General features: G+C 55.9%; 1 protein-coding gene across 1 annotated transcript in view; it reads left to right on the forward strand.

Moving 5' to 3' along the window:
* Positions 1-6,528: 6,528 nt before the first annotated feature.
* Positions 6,529-16,423, forward strand: part of Spatc1 (spermatogenesis and centriole associated 1) — a 16,908-nt gene continuing 7,013 nt past the window's right edge. The window contains 3 exon segments of the mRNA XM_090338791.1: positions 6,529-6,789; positions 10,095-10,340; positions 11,592-11,782. Coding sequence (XP_090194917.1) covers positions 6,600-6,789; positions 10,095-10,340; positions 11,592-11,782 — 627 coding nt within the window. The 5' untranslated portion in view covers positions 6,529-6,599.

A 16,423-nucleotide genomic window follows, 5' to 3' on the forward strand; every position in this document is an offset into this window, starting at 1 on the left:
ATGCAAACACAAAGTTTGTTTTCAGTTCCAATTGTGCCCAAATATATTAACCATACTGAAACAAATGTGCCTTTCAAACCAGCAGAACTATCCGAATGGATCTGTTTGATTGTCAATAGTGGAGACGAACCCGGGCCCTACCTCTTGAGCTATCACCCTGCCTTCAAAACAAAACCAAGAAGTCCCTCCGTGAACCAGGGTTTCCAGTCTCACAGGAAGTGTCCTGCGTGTGACGCCAGGCCCCCTCTCCTCCAGCCCTGGTGCACTGAGTGCATGGCGCAGGGTGGGCCTGAGGCCACGGTGGGAGGAGGAGAAGGGGTCTGGAGTCAGAAATCCTCGCTGCCCCCCGGGCCCTCGTGGGGGCACCGTCAGGAGGCGGAGCCAGGCGGCCCTGGGCAGGGACTGTGAGCAGAGGAGGAAGATCGCAAGCGCAAGGTCTGCCTGGCCTGCCTCGGGAGACCCTCCCCGCCCGCCGAGGGACAGCCACTCACATCGCTGTCCTGGCCACCCAGAGGCTGCTGTCAGGAGGCAGAGCCAGCCAACCAGAAGAGCCACTGACACCCAGGGCAGAGGAGGGACACCGACGGCCCAGGTCTGTCCCGGGAGCCCCTGCACGGAGCAGAAGGGACCATGCATGGGCTGTCCCTGCAGCAGGCTGCAGCGGTCTAAGGGCCACATCTGACAGCACCCATCGTGGGACAGGGGCAGTGGGTGGGCAGGGACAGTGTGTGACAGGGGCGGTGTGTGACAGGGGCAGTGGGAGACAGGGACAGTGGGTGACAGGGGCAGTGGGAGACAGGGACGGTGGGTGACAGGGGCAGTGGGTGACAGGGGCAGTGGGTGACAGGGGCAGTGGGTGACAGGGACAGTGTGTTACAGGGGTGGTGTGTGACAGGGGCAGTGCATGCCAGCTGCGCCCTGCGGAGGGAATGGGGTAAAGCTGACAGGCGTGGGCCATGTCCTTTGGACTAAAGCCCAAGCTCATCCACTACTTTTTTGTTGTTTTTTTTGTTTTTTGGGCTTTTGTTTTGCCATTTGTGGGACTTGAACTCTGGGCCTGGGCCCTATCCCTGCGCTCCTCCGCTCAAGGCTGCCGCCCTACCCCTGAACCACAGCAGCACTTCCCTTTTTAGTGATGAATTGGAGGTAAGAGTCCCAAGTTCTTCAGCACCCAGGCTGGCTTTGAACCTCGATCCTCAGATCTCAGCCTCCTTAGTAACTAGGATTGCAGACGTGAGCCACCACACCCATCTCATCCACTACTTTGTGCCTTGCAAAGACCACTTGAGATTCTCCAAAGAACCTCAAGCCAAGAGGAGGGCAAAGACCCCTGAGACCACCGGGCGGCATGCCACACCCAAGACAACAGGGACCAACTGTGCGAATGCAGTCACCTGTGAGCAGGGGCCGAATCTGACCCAGCACTCAGGAGCCAGTGGCTGGCTGAGTTCTAAGGAGCTGGTGGGGACCTCAGCAGACCAGATCAGGAGACCAGATCAGGTTCCATGGAGAGGTGAAGAGGGCGCCGTGGGGAGCGGCAGAGTGGGGGGCTGGGGGCAGAGTGAAGGGCCTGCTGGAGGGTGCCTGTTTTGGGGTGGGCTCTGCACACTTGGGGCTTGGGCCTGAAGTAGTCCATGCAGGCCGGGTTCTGGGAGCCTGCTGGGCTCACCACCAGGCAGGTCCATTCGCCAGGTGAGGCCTGTCACCTGAGGAGGTGGCCTGGACTTTCACATTTGGGGGACCGTAGACCCCCATCAGGACCTACTGCAGTGCTGCCCATTTCCCACTGGACCCCAAGAAGGGCTGCGTGCCCCATCTCCACTCCACCTTCCCACTCCACTCACCTGCCAGACTCCTCCTGCCTGGTGCCCTCCCGACAGCTCCACCCCCATGGCCTCACCGCCACGCTGGACGCCTCACCATGCCAGCTGCCCCACCGACGGCCTCACCGCCACGCTGGACGCCCTCTCCAGGCTGCCTTCGTCAGGTTTGTCTCCCCCCAGCTCTCAGCATCCTGAGCCCGGCCTCCTCGGGTCTTCCTTCTAGCCCACCCTGCAGGTGTCTCTGTTCTGGCACTCGTGGGTACAGGGCCTGCTGCCCAGTCTGTCTCCTTCATGTCTGGTCACACAGCCCATTCTACTGAGACTCGGTGGGACCCCTGCTTTCTTCCCACCTGGTGAAATCGCAGGCTCAGCTGCACACCCGAGCCCCACTCCCGAGCCCTGCCCCACACATCTCCCCTGCAGGGCTGCTACACCCAGCAGAGCCCACGGCCCATTCTGCACGTCTGTCCATCCCAAGACCATTCTATCCGAGGCCTCTAGCCCCTCCTCAGCCCGGAACCGCCACCCCCCCTGTTCCTTCTGTAGCTCCTTTCCACGCCCTCGAGAGCTCCCCTGGGACTTCTCAAGGCCTCTGGAAGAAAGCCTCAGCATTAGAGCCTGTGCCCTGCCTCCTCCAGCACCTGCATCCCTGCTCTCATCCTAGCGTCCCTGGAATTCTTCAAGGAACACGAGCCCCTCCATGATCCAAGTGAGTCTCGCCTGAGCCGGCCACGCCTCCTTCCAGAGCCATGTGCCCTGAGTGACACCACCTTTCCATGTGGCTACTGATTGTGCCGGTCCTGGGACTTGAACTCAGGGCCTGGGGTCTGTCCTTGAGCTTCTTTTGCCTCTTGAGCCACAGTGCCACTTCCAACTTTTTCTGTGAGTGTGATGCTGAGGAACTGAACCCCGGCTTCGTGCTGGCTAGATGAGCCCTCCCCCACTGAGCCCCTCCCCCGCCTCCATGGTATTGTGAGCAATTCTTCCCCAGCCACTCCAATTCGCTGCGAGTTTGACAAAGCAGGCACAATGCCCACTTACCACTGGCATGAAACTAGCAGGATGCCTGCCATACATTTAGCAATAAATATCCTATAATATCACATTATACTATATTAACTATTATATTCACATAGTTAGAGGTAAGAAATGTTAGTACAATGGAAAATAAAAATGCTATCAGTAAAGATCTTTTTCTTTTTTCTTTTTTTTTTTTTTTTGCCAGTGCTGGGCTCTGTGCTTGAACTCAGGGCCTGAGCACTGTCCTTGGACTTTCTCAAGGCTAGAGCTCTACCACTTGAGCCACAGCACCACTTCAGGCTTTTTCTGTGTATGTGGTACCGAGGAATTGAACCCAGGTCTTCGTGCATATTAGGCAAATGTTCGACCTCTAGGCCACACTCCTGGCCTTCCAGTAAAGATATTTTAAGATCTTTGCTCTGGGGCTGGGAATGTGGCTTAGTGGTAGAGGGCTATCTTTGACCAAAAGAAGCTCGGGGACAATGCCTAGGCCCTGAGTTCAAACCCCAGGACTGGGAAAACAAAACAATATAAAACAAAAAGAAACCAAAGTTTTGCTGTGGGTCAAGTGGTAGAAAACTAGAGAGCAAGCTTTGAGCAGAAAAGCTCAGGGACAGTGCTCAGGCACTAAGTTCAAGCCTATGACCCGGAAAAAAAAAAAAAAAAAAAAAAAAAAAAGAGTATGTTTTGCTCTTCAAGAGTCCTGGAGAAAATGAATGGATCTAGAACAAAGCATGTTAAAGTGAGGTAAGCCAAGCTCAGAGAGACAAATGGCGCATGTTTTTTTCTCATATGTGAAATCTAGATCTAAAATACACTGGCACATGAATACACAGGACTCTAGGCACGTACACACAGTGAGACCAAAAGAAGGTATTTTTAGGAGAGGAACACGAAGGCACACGAAGGCACAATGCTTCTGTACATCTGTTCACATAAAACAATATTTATTGAAATGAACTCCAGGAAATGAAAATAGAGGATTCTTCCTTTGTTGCTGTTTTTGTTTTCTTTCTCTTTGTCTTGTTTGTTAATTTCTGTCTTTAGGAGGGTAAGGGTAGGGGCACAGAAATGAAGGGACAAAGGGTAACAAATGTAGCAGTGATACTCTCTAGATACTAGGTTGAAAATGAAATATACACTTGTAGGAAAGAGAAAGAGGGAGAGAGCAAGGGAAGGAAGGGGTGACAGTGCCTAAAAAGAAATGTGCTCTTCGGGCCAGGAGGGGGGCCTAGTGGTAGAGAGCTTGCCTAGCATGCATGAAGCCCTGGGTTCAATTCCTCAGTACCACATACTCAGAAAAGCCGGAACTGGTGCTGCAGCTGAAGTGGTAGAATGCTAGCCTTGAGAAAGCTCAACAACAGTGCCCCGGCCCTGAGTTCAAGCCCTAGAACCATCCCCCCCAAAAAAATTAAAAGAAAAGTCACAGGGACTTAACAAATGGGATTACATCAAACTAAAAAGTTTCTGCACAGCAAGGGACATAGTTACTAACCTAGAAAGACAAACAACAGAGTGGGAGAAGATGTTTACCACTCATATATCCAATAAGGGCCTCGTATCCAAAATAGACAAGGAGCTCAAGAAATGAATCCCACCCAAACTATTAACCTGATCCATACATGGGAAAGGAGCTGAACAGAGATTTACCTGAAGAAGTAAAAATGGTCAACAGACACATGAGGAAATGTTCAACAACCCCAGCCAGAAATAAAATACAAATCAAAACAACACTGAGCTCCCATCTCACCCCAGTAAGCCTGGCCAGCACTGAGAATTCAGACAGTAACACATGCTGGCTCGTATAGGGGAGAAGACCCCCATTCCACTGTGGGTGGGAATGCAAACAAATACAAACCACTGGAAGACTGTGTGGAAGTTTCTCACAGAACTGAACGCAGACCTTCCCTACAACCCAGCCATACCACTCCTGGGCACCTACCCAAGCATCACAAGCCAGGAAATGGGAAAGACACGTGCGCATGCGCATCCACTGCCGCCATTATGGAAACACCCAATGCCCACCATAGAGGAGTGAATCAACAAAATGTGGTATATACGTGCATCATGGTATATGCTCATCCATTACAACGAATAATATTATGTTGCTTGCAGGGAGATGGATGGACCTGGAGTAAACCATGTTAAGTAGGCCAGGCTCAGAGAGACAAATGGTGTGTGTAAGTGGTAGACGTAAAATACCAGTGGACATGAAGCCCACACAGGGCTCAAGGCGTTTACACACAAACAAGCTGTCTGCAGGAGGGTTTACTAAGGGGAGGAATCCAAGGTGCAACTCCTCTGAACCACTCACACAGCTTATCAAGGTAAGTGCTAGGAGGTGGAAATGTTTTTTGGGGTTGGGCAAAGAAGGGGCACAGGAATGGGGGAGGGAGGGAGGGAGGGTACGCATGCAGCCCTAACCTAGCGTGGTGGGGAGGGAGGGAGGGCTGCAGGGGTGAGGGAAGGGATGCACTGAGTGAGGAGCGCTGCGCTGAGCTGACTTGCGGAAGTGCAGTCCCTCTGCAAAACCCTGCAGCGGAGGCTCACACACAGTTTGCTGTCCAGGCCTTCGGCTGAGGGGGCGCCCATAGGTGGCGGTAACCTCTCTTCTTACGAATGCCCTGGCTGCACCGTGCGGGGCGGTGTGGACCACAGACCACAGACATCGCTCTCAGAGCTCGGCGGCGCAGTGCTCTCCACAGCAGAGCACAGGGCTTTCCCTGCTCCCTGGGGCCTCCGGTCAGCCCCCCTCCGTGAGGTCCAGGTGGACCCCCGCCCTGACGGAGCTCCCCCTCCTCCCGGCCCCCGCTCCCTCTGGGCTGCCCGCTGACCTGGAACCTGGACTTCAGCCTCTGTTTCCGGCCCTGGGAACGGTTTGGGAGCCAGCCCGGGCTCGAGGGTGCGGCCTCCCGGCTGGCCAGGGGGTAGAGGCCCCTGTGGGAAGCCCTGGGAGGAGGGAGGGAGCGCCCTGAGGACGGGAGGAGGGAGCCAGCGAGCCAGTGCCCTGAGTCTTGAGTTCCTGGAACCGGAAGAGAAAGGCGGGGGAGCAGGGGACCAGGGGCAGAGGGGTCGCCCCTAGGGATGGGGCTGAGTCACCAAGCACAGAAGGCCCAGGCTGTCGTGGGGAGTCCCAGGACACACAGCCAGACAAGGAGCCAAGGGGCCTGGGGCCAGAAGACGCGGGCGTCCAGCGTGGAGGCCTCTCAGGAGGAGGCTGGCAGGGCAGCTTGGAGCAAGCTCAAGAGGGCAAGGGAGAGGACACCCGTCCAGGAAGGCAGCAGTGCATTGTCCGTGGCTACCTACCTACACCCAGCCGGGCCCTGGCGGGGCGGGGGGGGGGGGGGGGGGGGGGGGAGGGGCGCTCCCGGAACAGGCCCAGCCCCCGCCCTCACTGCGATGCCAGGACAGCCTGAGGAAGCTCGCTGGACAGAACAGGGTAAGTGCTGCAACACGGCGCACAGCTGTAGGCGAGGAAGGCCTTGCAGAGGGGCACATGGGGGTGAGGCTGGCCACACAGAGAGGCGGACATTCCAGGCCAGCCAGGGCCCGCACACAGGCCTGCAGGCACAGCTAAGCCTGTCATGCACGGGCAAGGATGTGGGCACAGCCTCTGACCTCACAATACCCAGGGCCTGCTGGGCCAGCCTTGCAGACTGCAGGGTCCTCTTCCAGCCCGGGCAAGGCCCGGGGCTCTGGGCAGCCCCCAGGTGCAGTGCCCTCCTGCGAGCTGCGCCCTCCCCACTACCCTGGGGTATGTCTCTACCCATCAATTACGAGGGTCTTCGGCATCAGATAGAGAAGCTGGTGCGGGAAAATGAGGAACTGAAGAAGCTGGTGCGGCTTATCCGGGAGAATCAGGAGCTCAAATCCGCCCTCAAGACCCAGGCCATCAGCCTCAACGGTGGGCTCGGCGAGGCCGGGGCCAGCCCTTCTCAGCACCCAGGTAACCAACCAGAAGAGACCATGCTCAAGGACGGGGGGGGGGGTGACCCCCGGGCCGGGGGCAGGGAAGCCGTAGATAGTACCAAACTTGGGGCACAGGACCCAAGTAGGATGAAAGGTAAATCTTGGCCTAATTCTACTCACCTGATAAGGAGCACCTCCCCCCACCCCTGCAAACCTGCCCTGCTGGCCCAGCCTGGAACCAACCCTCGCCCTCACCTCTCCCAGCCTTGCCTTTGCATGCCGCCTTCCTCCCCAGCAAGTCTCCACTCAGAGATGAACACTCAGGCGGAAGGCCTGAGACAGGACCCAAGCTCGAGGTCCGGGGCTTGTGAGTAGCGACAGAGGCTGGAGCTGGAGCTGCTCAGGGCAGGGGGAGACAGGAGGGCAGACAGCTGTTGGCAGTGTTTAGGGGATCGCAGGCTCCGCCTAGAAGAGGGGCTTGAGGAGGCTGAGGGAGAGGCTGGAGGAGAGGAGAGCGACGCTTGGCACGACGGTATCACGGGAGAGGTTGTGAGGGGCTCTGGGAGTCTGTGCTAGTGCCCTCTGTGCTGATGGTTACGGAGGGTGAGGGCAGAGCCATGAACGCCTGGTGGTTGTTACTTCCTCCCGTGCTGCTGGAGAAAGACACGTTCCTTCCTCCAGTGGTGGCCTGACCTCAGCCCCCCTGTGACCCCTCTCTGCTCGTCATCAGGCCTAACGCCCCCCTTCTTGCCGAGAGGTGCCCCAGAGCCCTGCGGCCTGGCCTACTCTACACCAGACACGAGTCTGAGAACTTGGGTCTCAGCGTGCAGAAGCTAACACCTCTTGGGCCTCTGCCCACTGCTCTGCCATCTCCCTCTCCCCGAGCCTGCTAGCACCAGCCAGGCGTCCCGGTTTCCCCAGGCATGATCGCATTTTAGCGCCTCACCTCTCCGCAGCAGCGCACACCATGGATGTGAGCAGGACCCCACGCAAGGCCAGAGAGTTAGAGAGAGAGAGGTAGAGGGAGGGAGGCCTTACTCCTCTTGTGATAACCAAAGGAGCTTTCGCTTCATTTTGTTTCTTCGCCTCACCTGGTCTCTCCCGCTTGGGCTCTAGAGCTAGGCCTCTGGATGCAGCCCTTGCTGGCTGTTCTGTCAGTTCTTTTCAAGGCTAGCGCTCTACCACGTGAGCCCCAGCACCAGCTCTGGCTTTCTGGTAGTTCACTGGAGATGATAATCTCACACACTGTCCTGCCTGTGTGGGCTTTGAACCATGATCCTCAGATCTCAGGCTCCTGAGATTACAGGTGTGAGCCACCAGCTCATACTTGGGGGACGCATCTGTGTGTGGGAAATTCACGTGTGAATATATGAGAATAGTGTGTGTGTGTGTGTGTGTGTGTGTGTGTGTGTGTGTTGTGTGTGTAGGCCTGTGGGTGATACAACCAAAAGCCTGGACTTTGACCTGCCAGCCAGCCAGACGTGCATAACTGGCAGGAAGCAATTACGTTTATGTTCAGCGGGATCTTCCCGATGCCAAGGGAAAGTTGCCTTGAGGGGCCAGGCCGAGTTAGAGCAGGCTGCTGTGGTCACTGGGGTGGGAGACACCAGCGTGCCCTGCAGGGGCAGAGAAATGCATTCACTGAGTGAAAACACAGAAACCCTGACTTCCTGAAGGAAGGAGTCTGTGCCTGCCGTCCTGGCTGAGGTGAGCAATGCCACCCTTCCTGAGAATTCATGATTCACCACCCAAGCCCTGCTAGTCTGGGTCCTTAGTGTTGCCTCACAGGATTTTTTTTGTCAGTACTGGAGCTTGAGCTCAGGGCCTGAGCACTGTCCTTGGAAATTTTTTGCTCAAGGCTAGAGCTCTACCACTTGAGCCACAGCACCACTTCTGGCTTTTTCTGTGAATGTGGTTCGGAGGAATGGAACCCAGGCCTTCGTGCATGTTAGGTTAGGACATTTTCCTGTTCCCTCCCAGGATATTTCTGTGGTCACTTCTTTTCTTTTTGTGGGTCAGAGGCTTGAACTCGGCCTGCATGCTGTCCCTGAGCTCTTCAGCTCAAGGCTCCCACCCCACCCTTCAGCCAAGCCCCACTTCCCGTGTTCAAGAGGTTCATTGGAGATAAGAGTCTCGAGTCCTTTTGTGCCTGGGCTGGATTTGACCCTTGATCCTGGGATCTCAGCCTCTTGAATAGCTAGGATGACAGGTGTGAGCCTGACTCTGGCCATCTCTTCACCTAGCTTGCATCCCCCAGCTCATTTCTGTGGATGGCCTTGCTCTTCACGCCAGCCTCTTATGCTGAATTGACCTCACGAACTCCTCTTCAACCATTCCCCTTGTGCTGGGGTCCAGGGCTCTGACCTAGGCCCCTTCAGAAGGACAAAGGAAGTGGATACAGCTCTGGAGATATAAGCAGAGCCACACCAGGGTGGGAAGGCTGGCCAGAGGAGAGCTCGAGTGGTAGAATGCCCTGGGTTCAATTCCTAGTACCACAAAAAAAAGGTTAAAAAAAAAGGTCATGAGTAGGTGACAGTGACACTTTGGATGAATATCTATAGCTTTGGGTGACAGAGCTGGGGAGAGAAAAGGCCATCAAGCTGCAGAGGACATGGAGGCCACAGCTTCAAGATGCCAGAGGTTTTCATCTGTTTGTATGGGGAAGGGAGGACCTAGAGGAGAATGGAAATTCACAGGTGAGAACGGCCACTGGGGGTGCACCTGACAGAAGGAAGAGCCTCTCTCCCCTTCCTGGAGGACAGGAGCCAGGGGTGTCAGGTGATGGGAACCCATTCCATGCAATCCAGACCCCAAGATTCCATTGTCTCTGTAAAAAGGACCTTCAAAGATGGCGGGGGGGGGGGCACAACCGAGTGCCCTGGAGGAGGAACGAGGAGGGGAGCCCGGTGCCTGCTGGATAAGTGGGCTGGGGGCACTGGCTGAGGCAAGAGCCGAGCTGTGGCTTCTCTTGTGGTGTCGGGTGGCCTGGGGCAGACAGCGCAGCAGGCATCGGGGCCCTGAGGAGGCTTCGTGTCTGTGTTGGCTGGGAGACATGGAAGCCAGGAAGGCTGTCAGATAGGAAGACGACAGACAGTGTTCTAGGGACCTGGAAAGGCTCCAGGACCGGGGGGCTGGCACAGATCTTCCAAGCAAAGCAGGGGTACAACGGGAGTCAGATCTGAGCGGGGGATTGAACTGAAGAGACGAGTGCCAGGATGCAGACCTTGGCGCTTACGGAGCAGATGGAGGTTAAGCCAAGACAGGATCCAAACCGCAGGACCCCTGCTCCTCCCCGCCTGGAACCCAACCAGAACCCTACAGCGGGCTGTCCCTGCCCGTCAGAGGGCGAGGGCAGCGAGGCCGTGCCAGCGGAGCAGAGGGACCGAGGGCTGCGCGGCCACAGACACCACTCAGCCACTGCCCAGAACACAGGCTCCTTCCCCGCCAGCCAGGCCTGGCTCCTCCACACAGCCTTCAGGACAGGGGGCAGGGGGCAGAGGGGCAGGGGGCAGAGGGGCAGGCGACCGGGACAGGTGGCGGGGAGACAAGCCGTGCTGGCAGCAGGGACGCCGCCGCCGGACTCCAGCTGTCAGGACCTGCCTGCTGTCCACCCTCCCCTCCAACCCTCTCCTCCTCTCCTCCCCTCCTCCCCTCCTCTCTCCTGCGCTCCTCCCCGCTCCTCTCCCGCTCTTCTCTCCCCTCCCTGTGAACCGGGTGCACAGCCTGGAGGGTGGACATGGATTCCAGCAGGGACTCCATCCCCTGAATTTGTTCCTCTCCCAAGATCTCCTCCTCCTCCTCCTCCTCCTCCTCAGAAGCTCCTCATCCTCAGAAGCTCCTTCTCCTCAGGACCTCCTCCTCCTCCTCCTCAGCACCTCCTCCTCCTCCTCCTCCTCCTCAGCACCTCCTCCTCCTCCTCCTCCTCAGCACCTCCTCCTCCTCCTCCTTCTCAGCACCTCCTCCTCCTCTTCAGGACCTCCTCCTCCTCAGCACCTCCTCCTCAGCACCTCCTCCTCCTCAGCACCTCCTCCTCCTCCTCCTCAGCACCTCCTCCTCAGCACCTCCTCCTCCTCAGCACCTCCTCCTCTTCCTCCTCAGCACCTCCTCCTCCTCCTCCTCCTCAGCACCTCCTCCTCCTCAGCACCTCCTCCTCTTCCTCCTCAGCACCTCCTCCTCCTCCTCCTCCTCAGCACCTCCTCCTCCTCAGCACCTCCTCCTCTTCCTCCTCAGGACCTCCTCCTCCTCCTCCTCCTCCTCCTCCTCAGCACCTCCTCCTCCTCCTCCTCCTCCTCCTCCTCAGCACCTCCTCCTCCCCCCCTCAGGATTCCCGCCCTCAGTCTTCACTGGCCGGGTCGGAGCCGCCCTCACTCACCCGGTTTCCGCTCATGTTTGGTTTTCCGCCACGTCCGTCAGGCCTGCAGAACTCGCCCTGGAGCTCCGGAGCCCCGCCCCTCTGCTTCAGCCAGGGCCCCGCCCCGCCCGGAGCCCCGCCCCTCCGCGCCCGGGGCCCCGCCCCCGCCTCAGCCAGGGCCCCGCCCCGGAGCCCCGCCCCTCCCCGCCCGGGGCCCCGCCCCCCGTCTCAGCAAGGGCCCCGCCCTGGAGCCCCGCCCCCGCCTCAGCCAGGGCCCCGCCCCGCCCGGGCCCCGCCCCTCCGTCTCAGCAAGGGCCCCGCCCTGGAGCCCCGCCCCTCCGCCTCAGTAAAGGCCCCGCCCCTCCCGGGGCCCCGCCCCTCGGCCGAGCCCCGCCCCGGAGCCTCAGCAAGGGCCCCGCCCCGCCCGGGGCCCCGCCCCTCGGCCCCGCCAGGCCCCGCCCCCAGTCCGTCGCTCCCTCTTCCACCAGCGGAGCTCCGGCTCGGTGGCGGCTCCGTGGCGGGCTGTGGCGGGCTCGGTGGGGCTCCTGGCGGGCTGTGGCGGGCTCGGTGGGCCTCCGTGGCGGGCTCGGTGGGGCTCCTGGCGGGCTCCTGGCAGGCTGTGGCGGGCTCGGTGGGCCTCCGTGGCGGGCTGTGGCGGGCTGTGGCGGGGTCCAGGCGGGTGTGATTGCCCCCTGCAATCCGGGTCTGCAGGCTGCACCACGGGGCAGGGCAGGGCTGTGGCTCAGGTAGTAGAACACCCACCTGGGTGGAAATGCTTAGGAACAATGCCGAGGTCCTGCATCCAAGTCCACACAGACAGACAGACAGACAGACAGACAGACAGACAGACAGACAGACAGACAGACAAGGTCCTGTGTCCAAGCCCCACACAGACACACAGACAAGGTCCTGAGTCCAAGTCCCACATAGACAGACAAACAGACAGACAGACAAGGTCCTGCGTCCAAGCCCCACACAGACAGACACAAGGTCCTGCATCCAAGCCCCACACAGACAGACAGACAATGTCCTGTGTCCAAGCCCCGGACAGACAGACAGACAGACAGACAGACAATGTCCTGTGTCCAAGCCCCCCGAACAGACAGACAGACAATGTCCTGAGTCCAAGCCCCACACAGACAGACCAACAATGTCTTGTGTCCCTGTATCCAAGCCCCACACAGACAGACAGACAATGTCCTGTGTCCCTGTATCCAAGCCCCACACAGACAGGCCTGAAATCCCTGAAAGGCAGGCTGGGAGGTTCCTCCTGTCAGGTGACAGCGTGGCCTTTCACTAGAGTCCCCACCCTGAGAAGCATCCCCACCTCCCGGCCGCTCATCAGAGCCCTGCGGGGAGGGGGGGGTCTGGGGACTCTGACAGAGGCTGCTGAAGGGGCAGCGCCCCAGGGCAGAGGCACCCCGGAGTCACAAAGAGCTACCTCAATTCATCACATCTCCACTTGAAAGACACCTGCATGTGTGCAGACATCCTCACCCCACCCACCCAGAATCGCCGCTTTTTGTGAATCGACCTAGCATAGGTATTTAAGAATGAAGTATTTTATAATTGACATATTTTATGGATGGATTCGGTTTTTTTCTCCTGGTTGTGGGGCTTGAACTCTGGCCCTGGACCTGGGTGTTGTCCCTGAGCTCTCCGGCTCCACGCTAACACTTGAGCCTCAGCACCACTACTGGTTTTCTGATGATTCACTGGAGATGAGTCTCAGTCTCTCATGCCGGGGCTGGCTCTGAACTTCGATCCTCAGATCTCAGCCTCCTGAGTAGGTAGGATTACAGGCGTGAGCCACCGCGCCTGGCAGGATTCTTTCACTTAGCACCACGTTTTTAAGTATTATGCTACAGCTTGACTCAGTATTCTTGGCCAGAGTAGGGAGATGTGGGGGCCTTATATCTGGATAATGTTCCATTCTCAAAGTATTTTTAAAGTTCTGTTGTGATTGTTTTTCTTTCTGGTTTAGAAGCTAGGGTTTGAACTCAGGGACTTGTAATTCTAGTTATTCTGAAATCTGAGATCTGAGGATTGAAGTTTAAAGCTAGCTTTGGCAGATCCATCTCTAAGACTAATTTCCAATTAACCAGCAAAAAGCTGGAAGTAGAAAGTGGCACTGTGGCTCAAAGTGGTAGAGCGCTAGCCTAGAGCAAAAGACTCAGGGATGCCAGGCCCGGGGGGGGGGAGGGTGGCGTCACACCTGTAATCCTAGCTGTTCAGGAGGTTGGGATCAGAGTATTTTAGTACTAACTAGACTGGGCACAAAAGTCCATGGCTCTTAGCTCCGATTAACCACCAGAAAACCAGATGCGGTGCTGTGGCTCAAAGTGGTAGAGCACTTAGGGAGAGCACCCAGACCCTGAGTTCAAGCCCCATGACCACAACAAAACCAAACCAAAAAAGCTGGAAATGCAGATATGGTTCAAGTGATAAATGCCAGCCTTGAGCATAAGGACCTGTGTGTAAGTCCCAGAACTGGCCCCCCAAAAAGAAAGAAAAGTATAATAAAAAGTACAATCAAAATATTTCATATGCATGTATAAAAACAGAGTAATAGGGCCGGGAGTTCGGCCTGGTGGTAGGGTGCTTCCCTAGCATGCACAAAGACCTGGGTTCGATTCCTCAGTACCATATACATAGAAAAAAGCCGGAAGTGGTGCTGAGGCTCAAGTGGTAGAGCTCTAGCCTTGAGAAAGTCCAAGGACAGTGCTCAGGCCCTGAGCTCAAGCCCAGGACTGGCAAAAAAAAACTGACAAAAAAAATAGCGTAATAAAGCCTATTAATTCTTTTTAAATGTGGGAGCGGATAACAAAGTAAGAGTGAGTAAATAATAAAGAAACAGAGGGCTGAGAATGGGGCTTAGTGGTAGATTTCTTGACTAGCATGCATGAAGCCCAAGTTCAAGTCCTCAGTACTTCAAAAACACAAAAGCCAGAAGTGGCTCTCTGGGTCAAGTGGTAGTGCTCACCGAGAGCAAAAGCAGCTGAGGACAGTGCCCAGGCCCTGAGTTCAAGCCCCACAGCTGACCAAAAAAAGACAAAGAGTGCATCACATGAATATACGGAAATACCGCAGTGACACTGCTTTGTACAATTGATGCACACGGGATGGGACATGCGACTTAGTGGTAGAGTGCTTGTGTAGCATGCATGAACCCTGGGTTCAATTCCTCAGTTCTACATGAACTGAAAGAGCCGGAAGTGGTGCTGAGGCTCAAGTGGTAGAACTCTTGAGAAAGTCCAAGGACAGTGCTCAGGTCCTGAGGTCAAGCCCAGGACTGGCAAAGAGAGAGGGGAGAAGGGGGAAGAGAGAGCGAGCTAGCTGGGGAGGAAGAGAGTATTTTTCAGTGCTAGGAATTATGCTTATTTAGCAAGTATTCTACTGCTAAACAAGTGCCCACAGATCTCTGTTTCAACTGTTTTGTTATAATTTTTTTTTTGCCAGTCCTGGGCTTGAGCTCAGGGCCTGAGCACTGTCCTTGGACTTTCTCAAGGCTAGAGCTCTACCACTTGAGCCTCAGCACCACTTCCAGCTTTTTTCTATGCATGTGGTACTGAGGAATCGAACCCGGTCTTTGTGCATGCTAGGTGAGCACTCTACCACTAGGCCACACTCCCGACCCTAAAGTTGGAAACATTTTAGGACATTATTTTTCAAATACATATTCTTGTTTTTTGTTTTTTGAACTCTGGGCCTGGGCGCTGTCCCTGAGCTCTTCAACTCAAGGCTACCACCCTACCCCTAGAGCACCACTTCCGGGTTTCTAGAGGTTAATGGAGAGAAGAGTCTCATAGTCTTTAGGTCCTTTTGTGCCCGAGCTGGCTTTGAACCTTGATCCTCAAATCTCAGCCGCCTGAGTAGCTAGGATTACAGGCGTGAGCCACCACACTCCGCTATTGTTTGTACTTTTTATCTTTTCCCTTTCCTTCTAATTACTCTTTCCTTCTTCCTTCCTTTCTTTTCCCTCCCTCCCCCCCCCCCCCGTCCCTCCTTTTCTTCCTTCCTTCCTTCTGTGGTTAAGGGACTGAACTGTAGGCCTGGGCACTGTCCCTGAGCTCTCTTTTGCTCAAGGCTAGTGCTCCTCCACTTTGAGTCACAGCACCATCTCACATAGAGTTTTCCTGCCTAAGCTGGCTTTGAACTTGGATCCTCAGAGCTCAGACTTCTGCGTAGTTAGGATTCCAGCGTGATCCGCTAGCACCTGCCTCCCTCTAATCTTTCCTTGTGTAGATGTTGGCATGTTTGATGGAGCCTCATAAGTCTCTTAGGCTCTGTTAATTTTGTTTCCTGTTCCGCACAATAGGTAATCCTAATGGATTTCAAGTTTGTGGGTTTTTTTTTGTCAGTCCTGAGGCTTGAACGCAGGGCCTGGGCGCTGTCCCCGAGCTTCTTTTGCTCAAGGCTAGCTCTATCACCTGTGCTATAGAACCACTTCTGGTCTTTTCTGTGTATGAGTTACTAAGGAATCCAACTCAGGGCTTTGTGAGTGCTAGGCAAGCCCTCTGCCACTAGGCCACACTCTTGGCCCTGTGCTGCTGGGTGCGTGCGTGCCTGTGTGTGACTGTTCTTTAGATCACCCTCCTCCCTCCTGGACCTGAGTCCATCCAGCACCTCCTCAGAGTCCCTGTGTGTTCTGTACTGACTGACTTGCACCCTTGGTGACCACAAAGTGACCTTCCTGGACTGCTTGCTGATCTTACCGGGAACTGAAGTTGGTCCAGAGCTCAGGGTGGGTGGCTCTAGTCTAGAGGCCGCCAAGGCCCAGGCCACCCCTGCTCTCACTGTTGGCTCTGATGCCACTGTGGTCAGGTCCCAGGGCACAGTCACCAGCGGTTGTGCAAAACCTGTAAATTAAGAATGGATTTTATAGTTTTAAATGTTGGAAAGAAAATAAGGCCTGGAATGGTGACACACACACCTGTAAATCGAGAGGCGAGTGAGGCTGAAGCAGAAGGATGGAGAGTTTGAAGCCTCCTCAAAACACTGTTTTGAAATATTCCCTTCTCAAATGGAAACAAGAGATTTTTTTTTGTTGTTTTAAAAAAAAGAAAGTCGGGCCGGGAGTTTGGCCTAGTGGCAGAGTGCTCACCTAGCATGTAAGAAGACCCGGGTTCAATTCATTCATAGAAAAAAAGAAAAAGCTGGAAGGGGTGCTGTGGCTCAAGTGGTAGAGCTCCAGTCTTGAGGAAAGCCCAGGGACAGTGCTCAGGCTCTGAGTTCAAGCCCAGGACCGGCAAAAAAAAAAAAAAAAAAAAAGGAATTCTTCCCTTTTCCACACAGAAGAGAAAAAGCACATTGTGAACAA

The sequence above is a fragment of the Megascapheus bottae genome, chromosome 9 (genome assembly GCF_031878675.1).
Source record: "Megascapheus bottae isolate mThoBot1 chromosome 9, mThoBot2.hap1, whole genome shotgun sequence".
Lineage (NCBI taxonomy): Eukaryota > Metazoa > Chordata > Mammalia > Rodentia > Geomyidae > Megascapheus > Megascapheus bottae.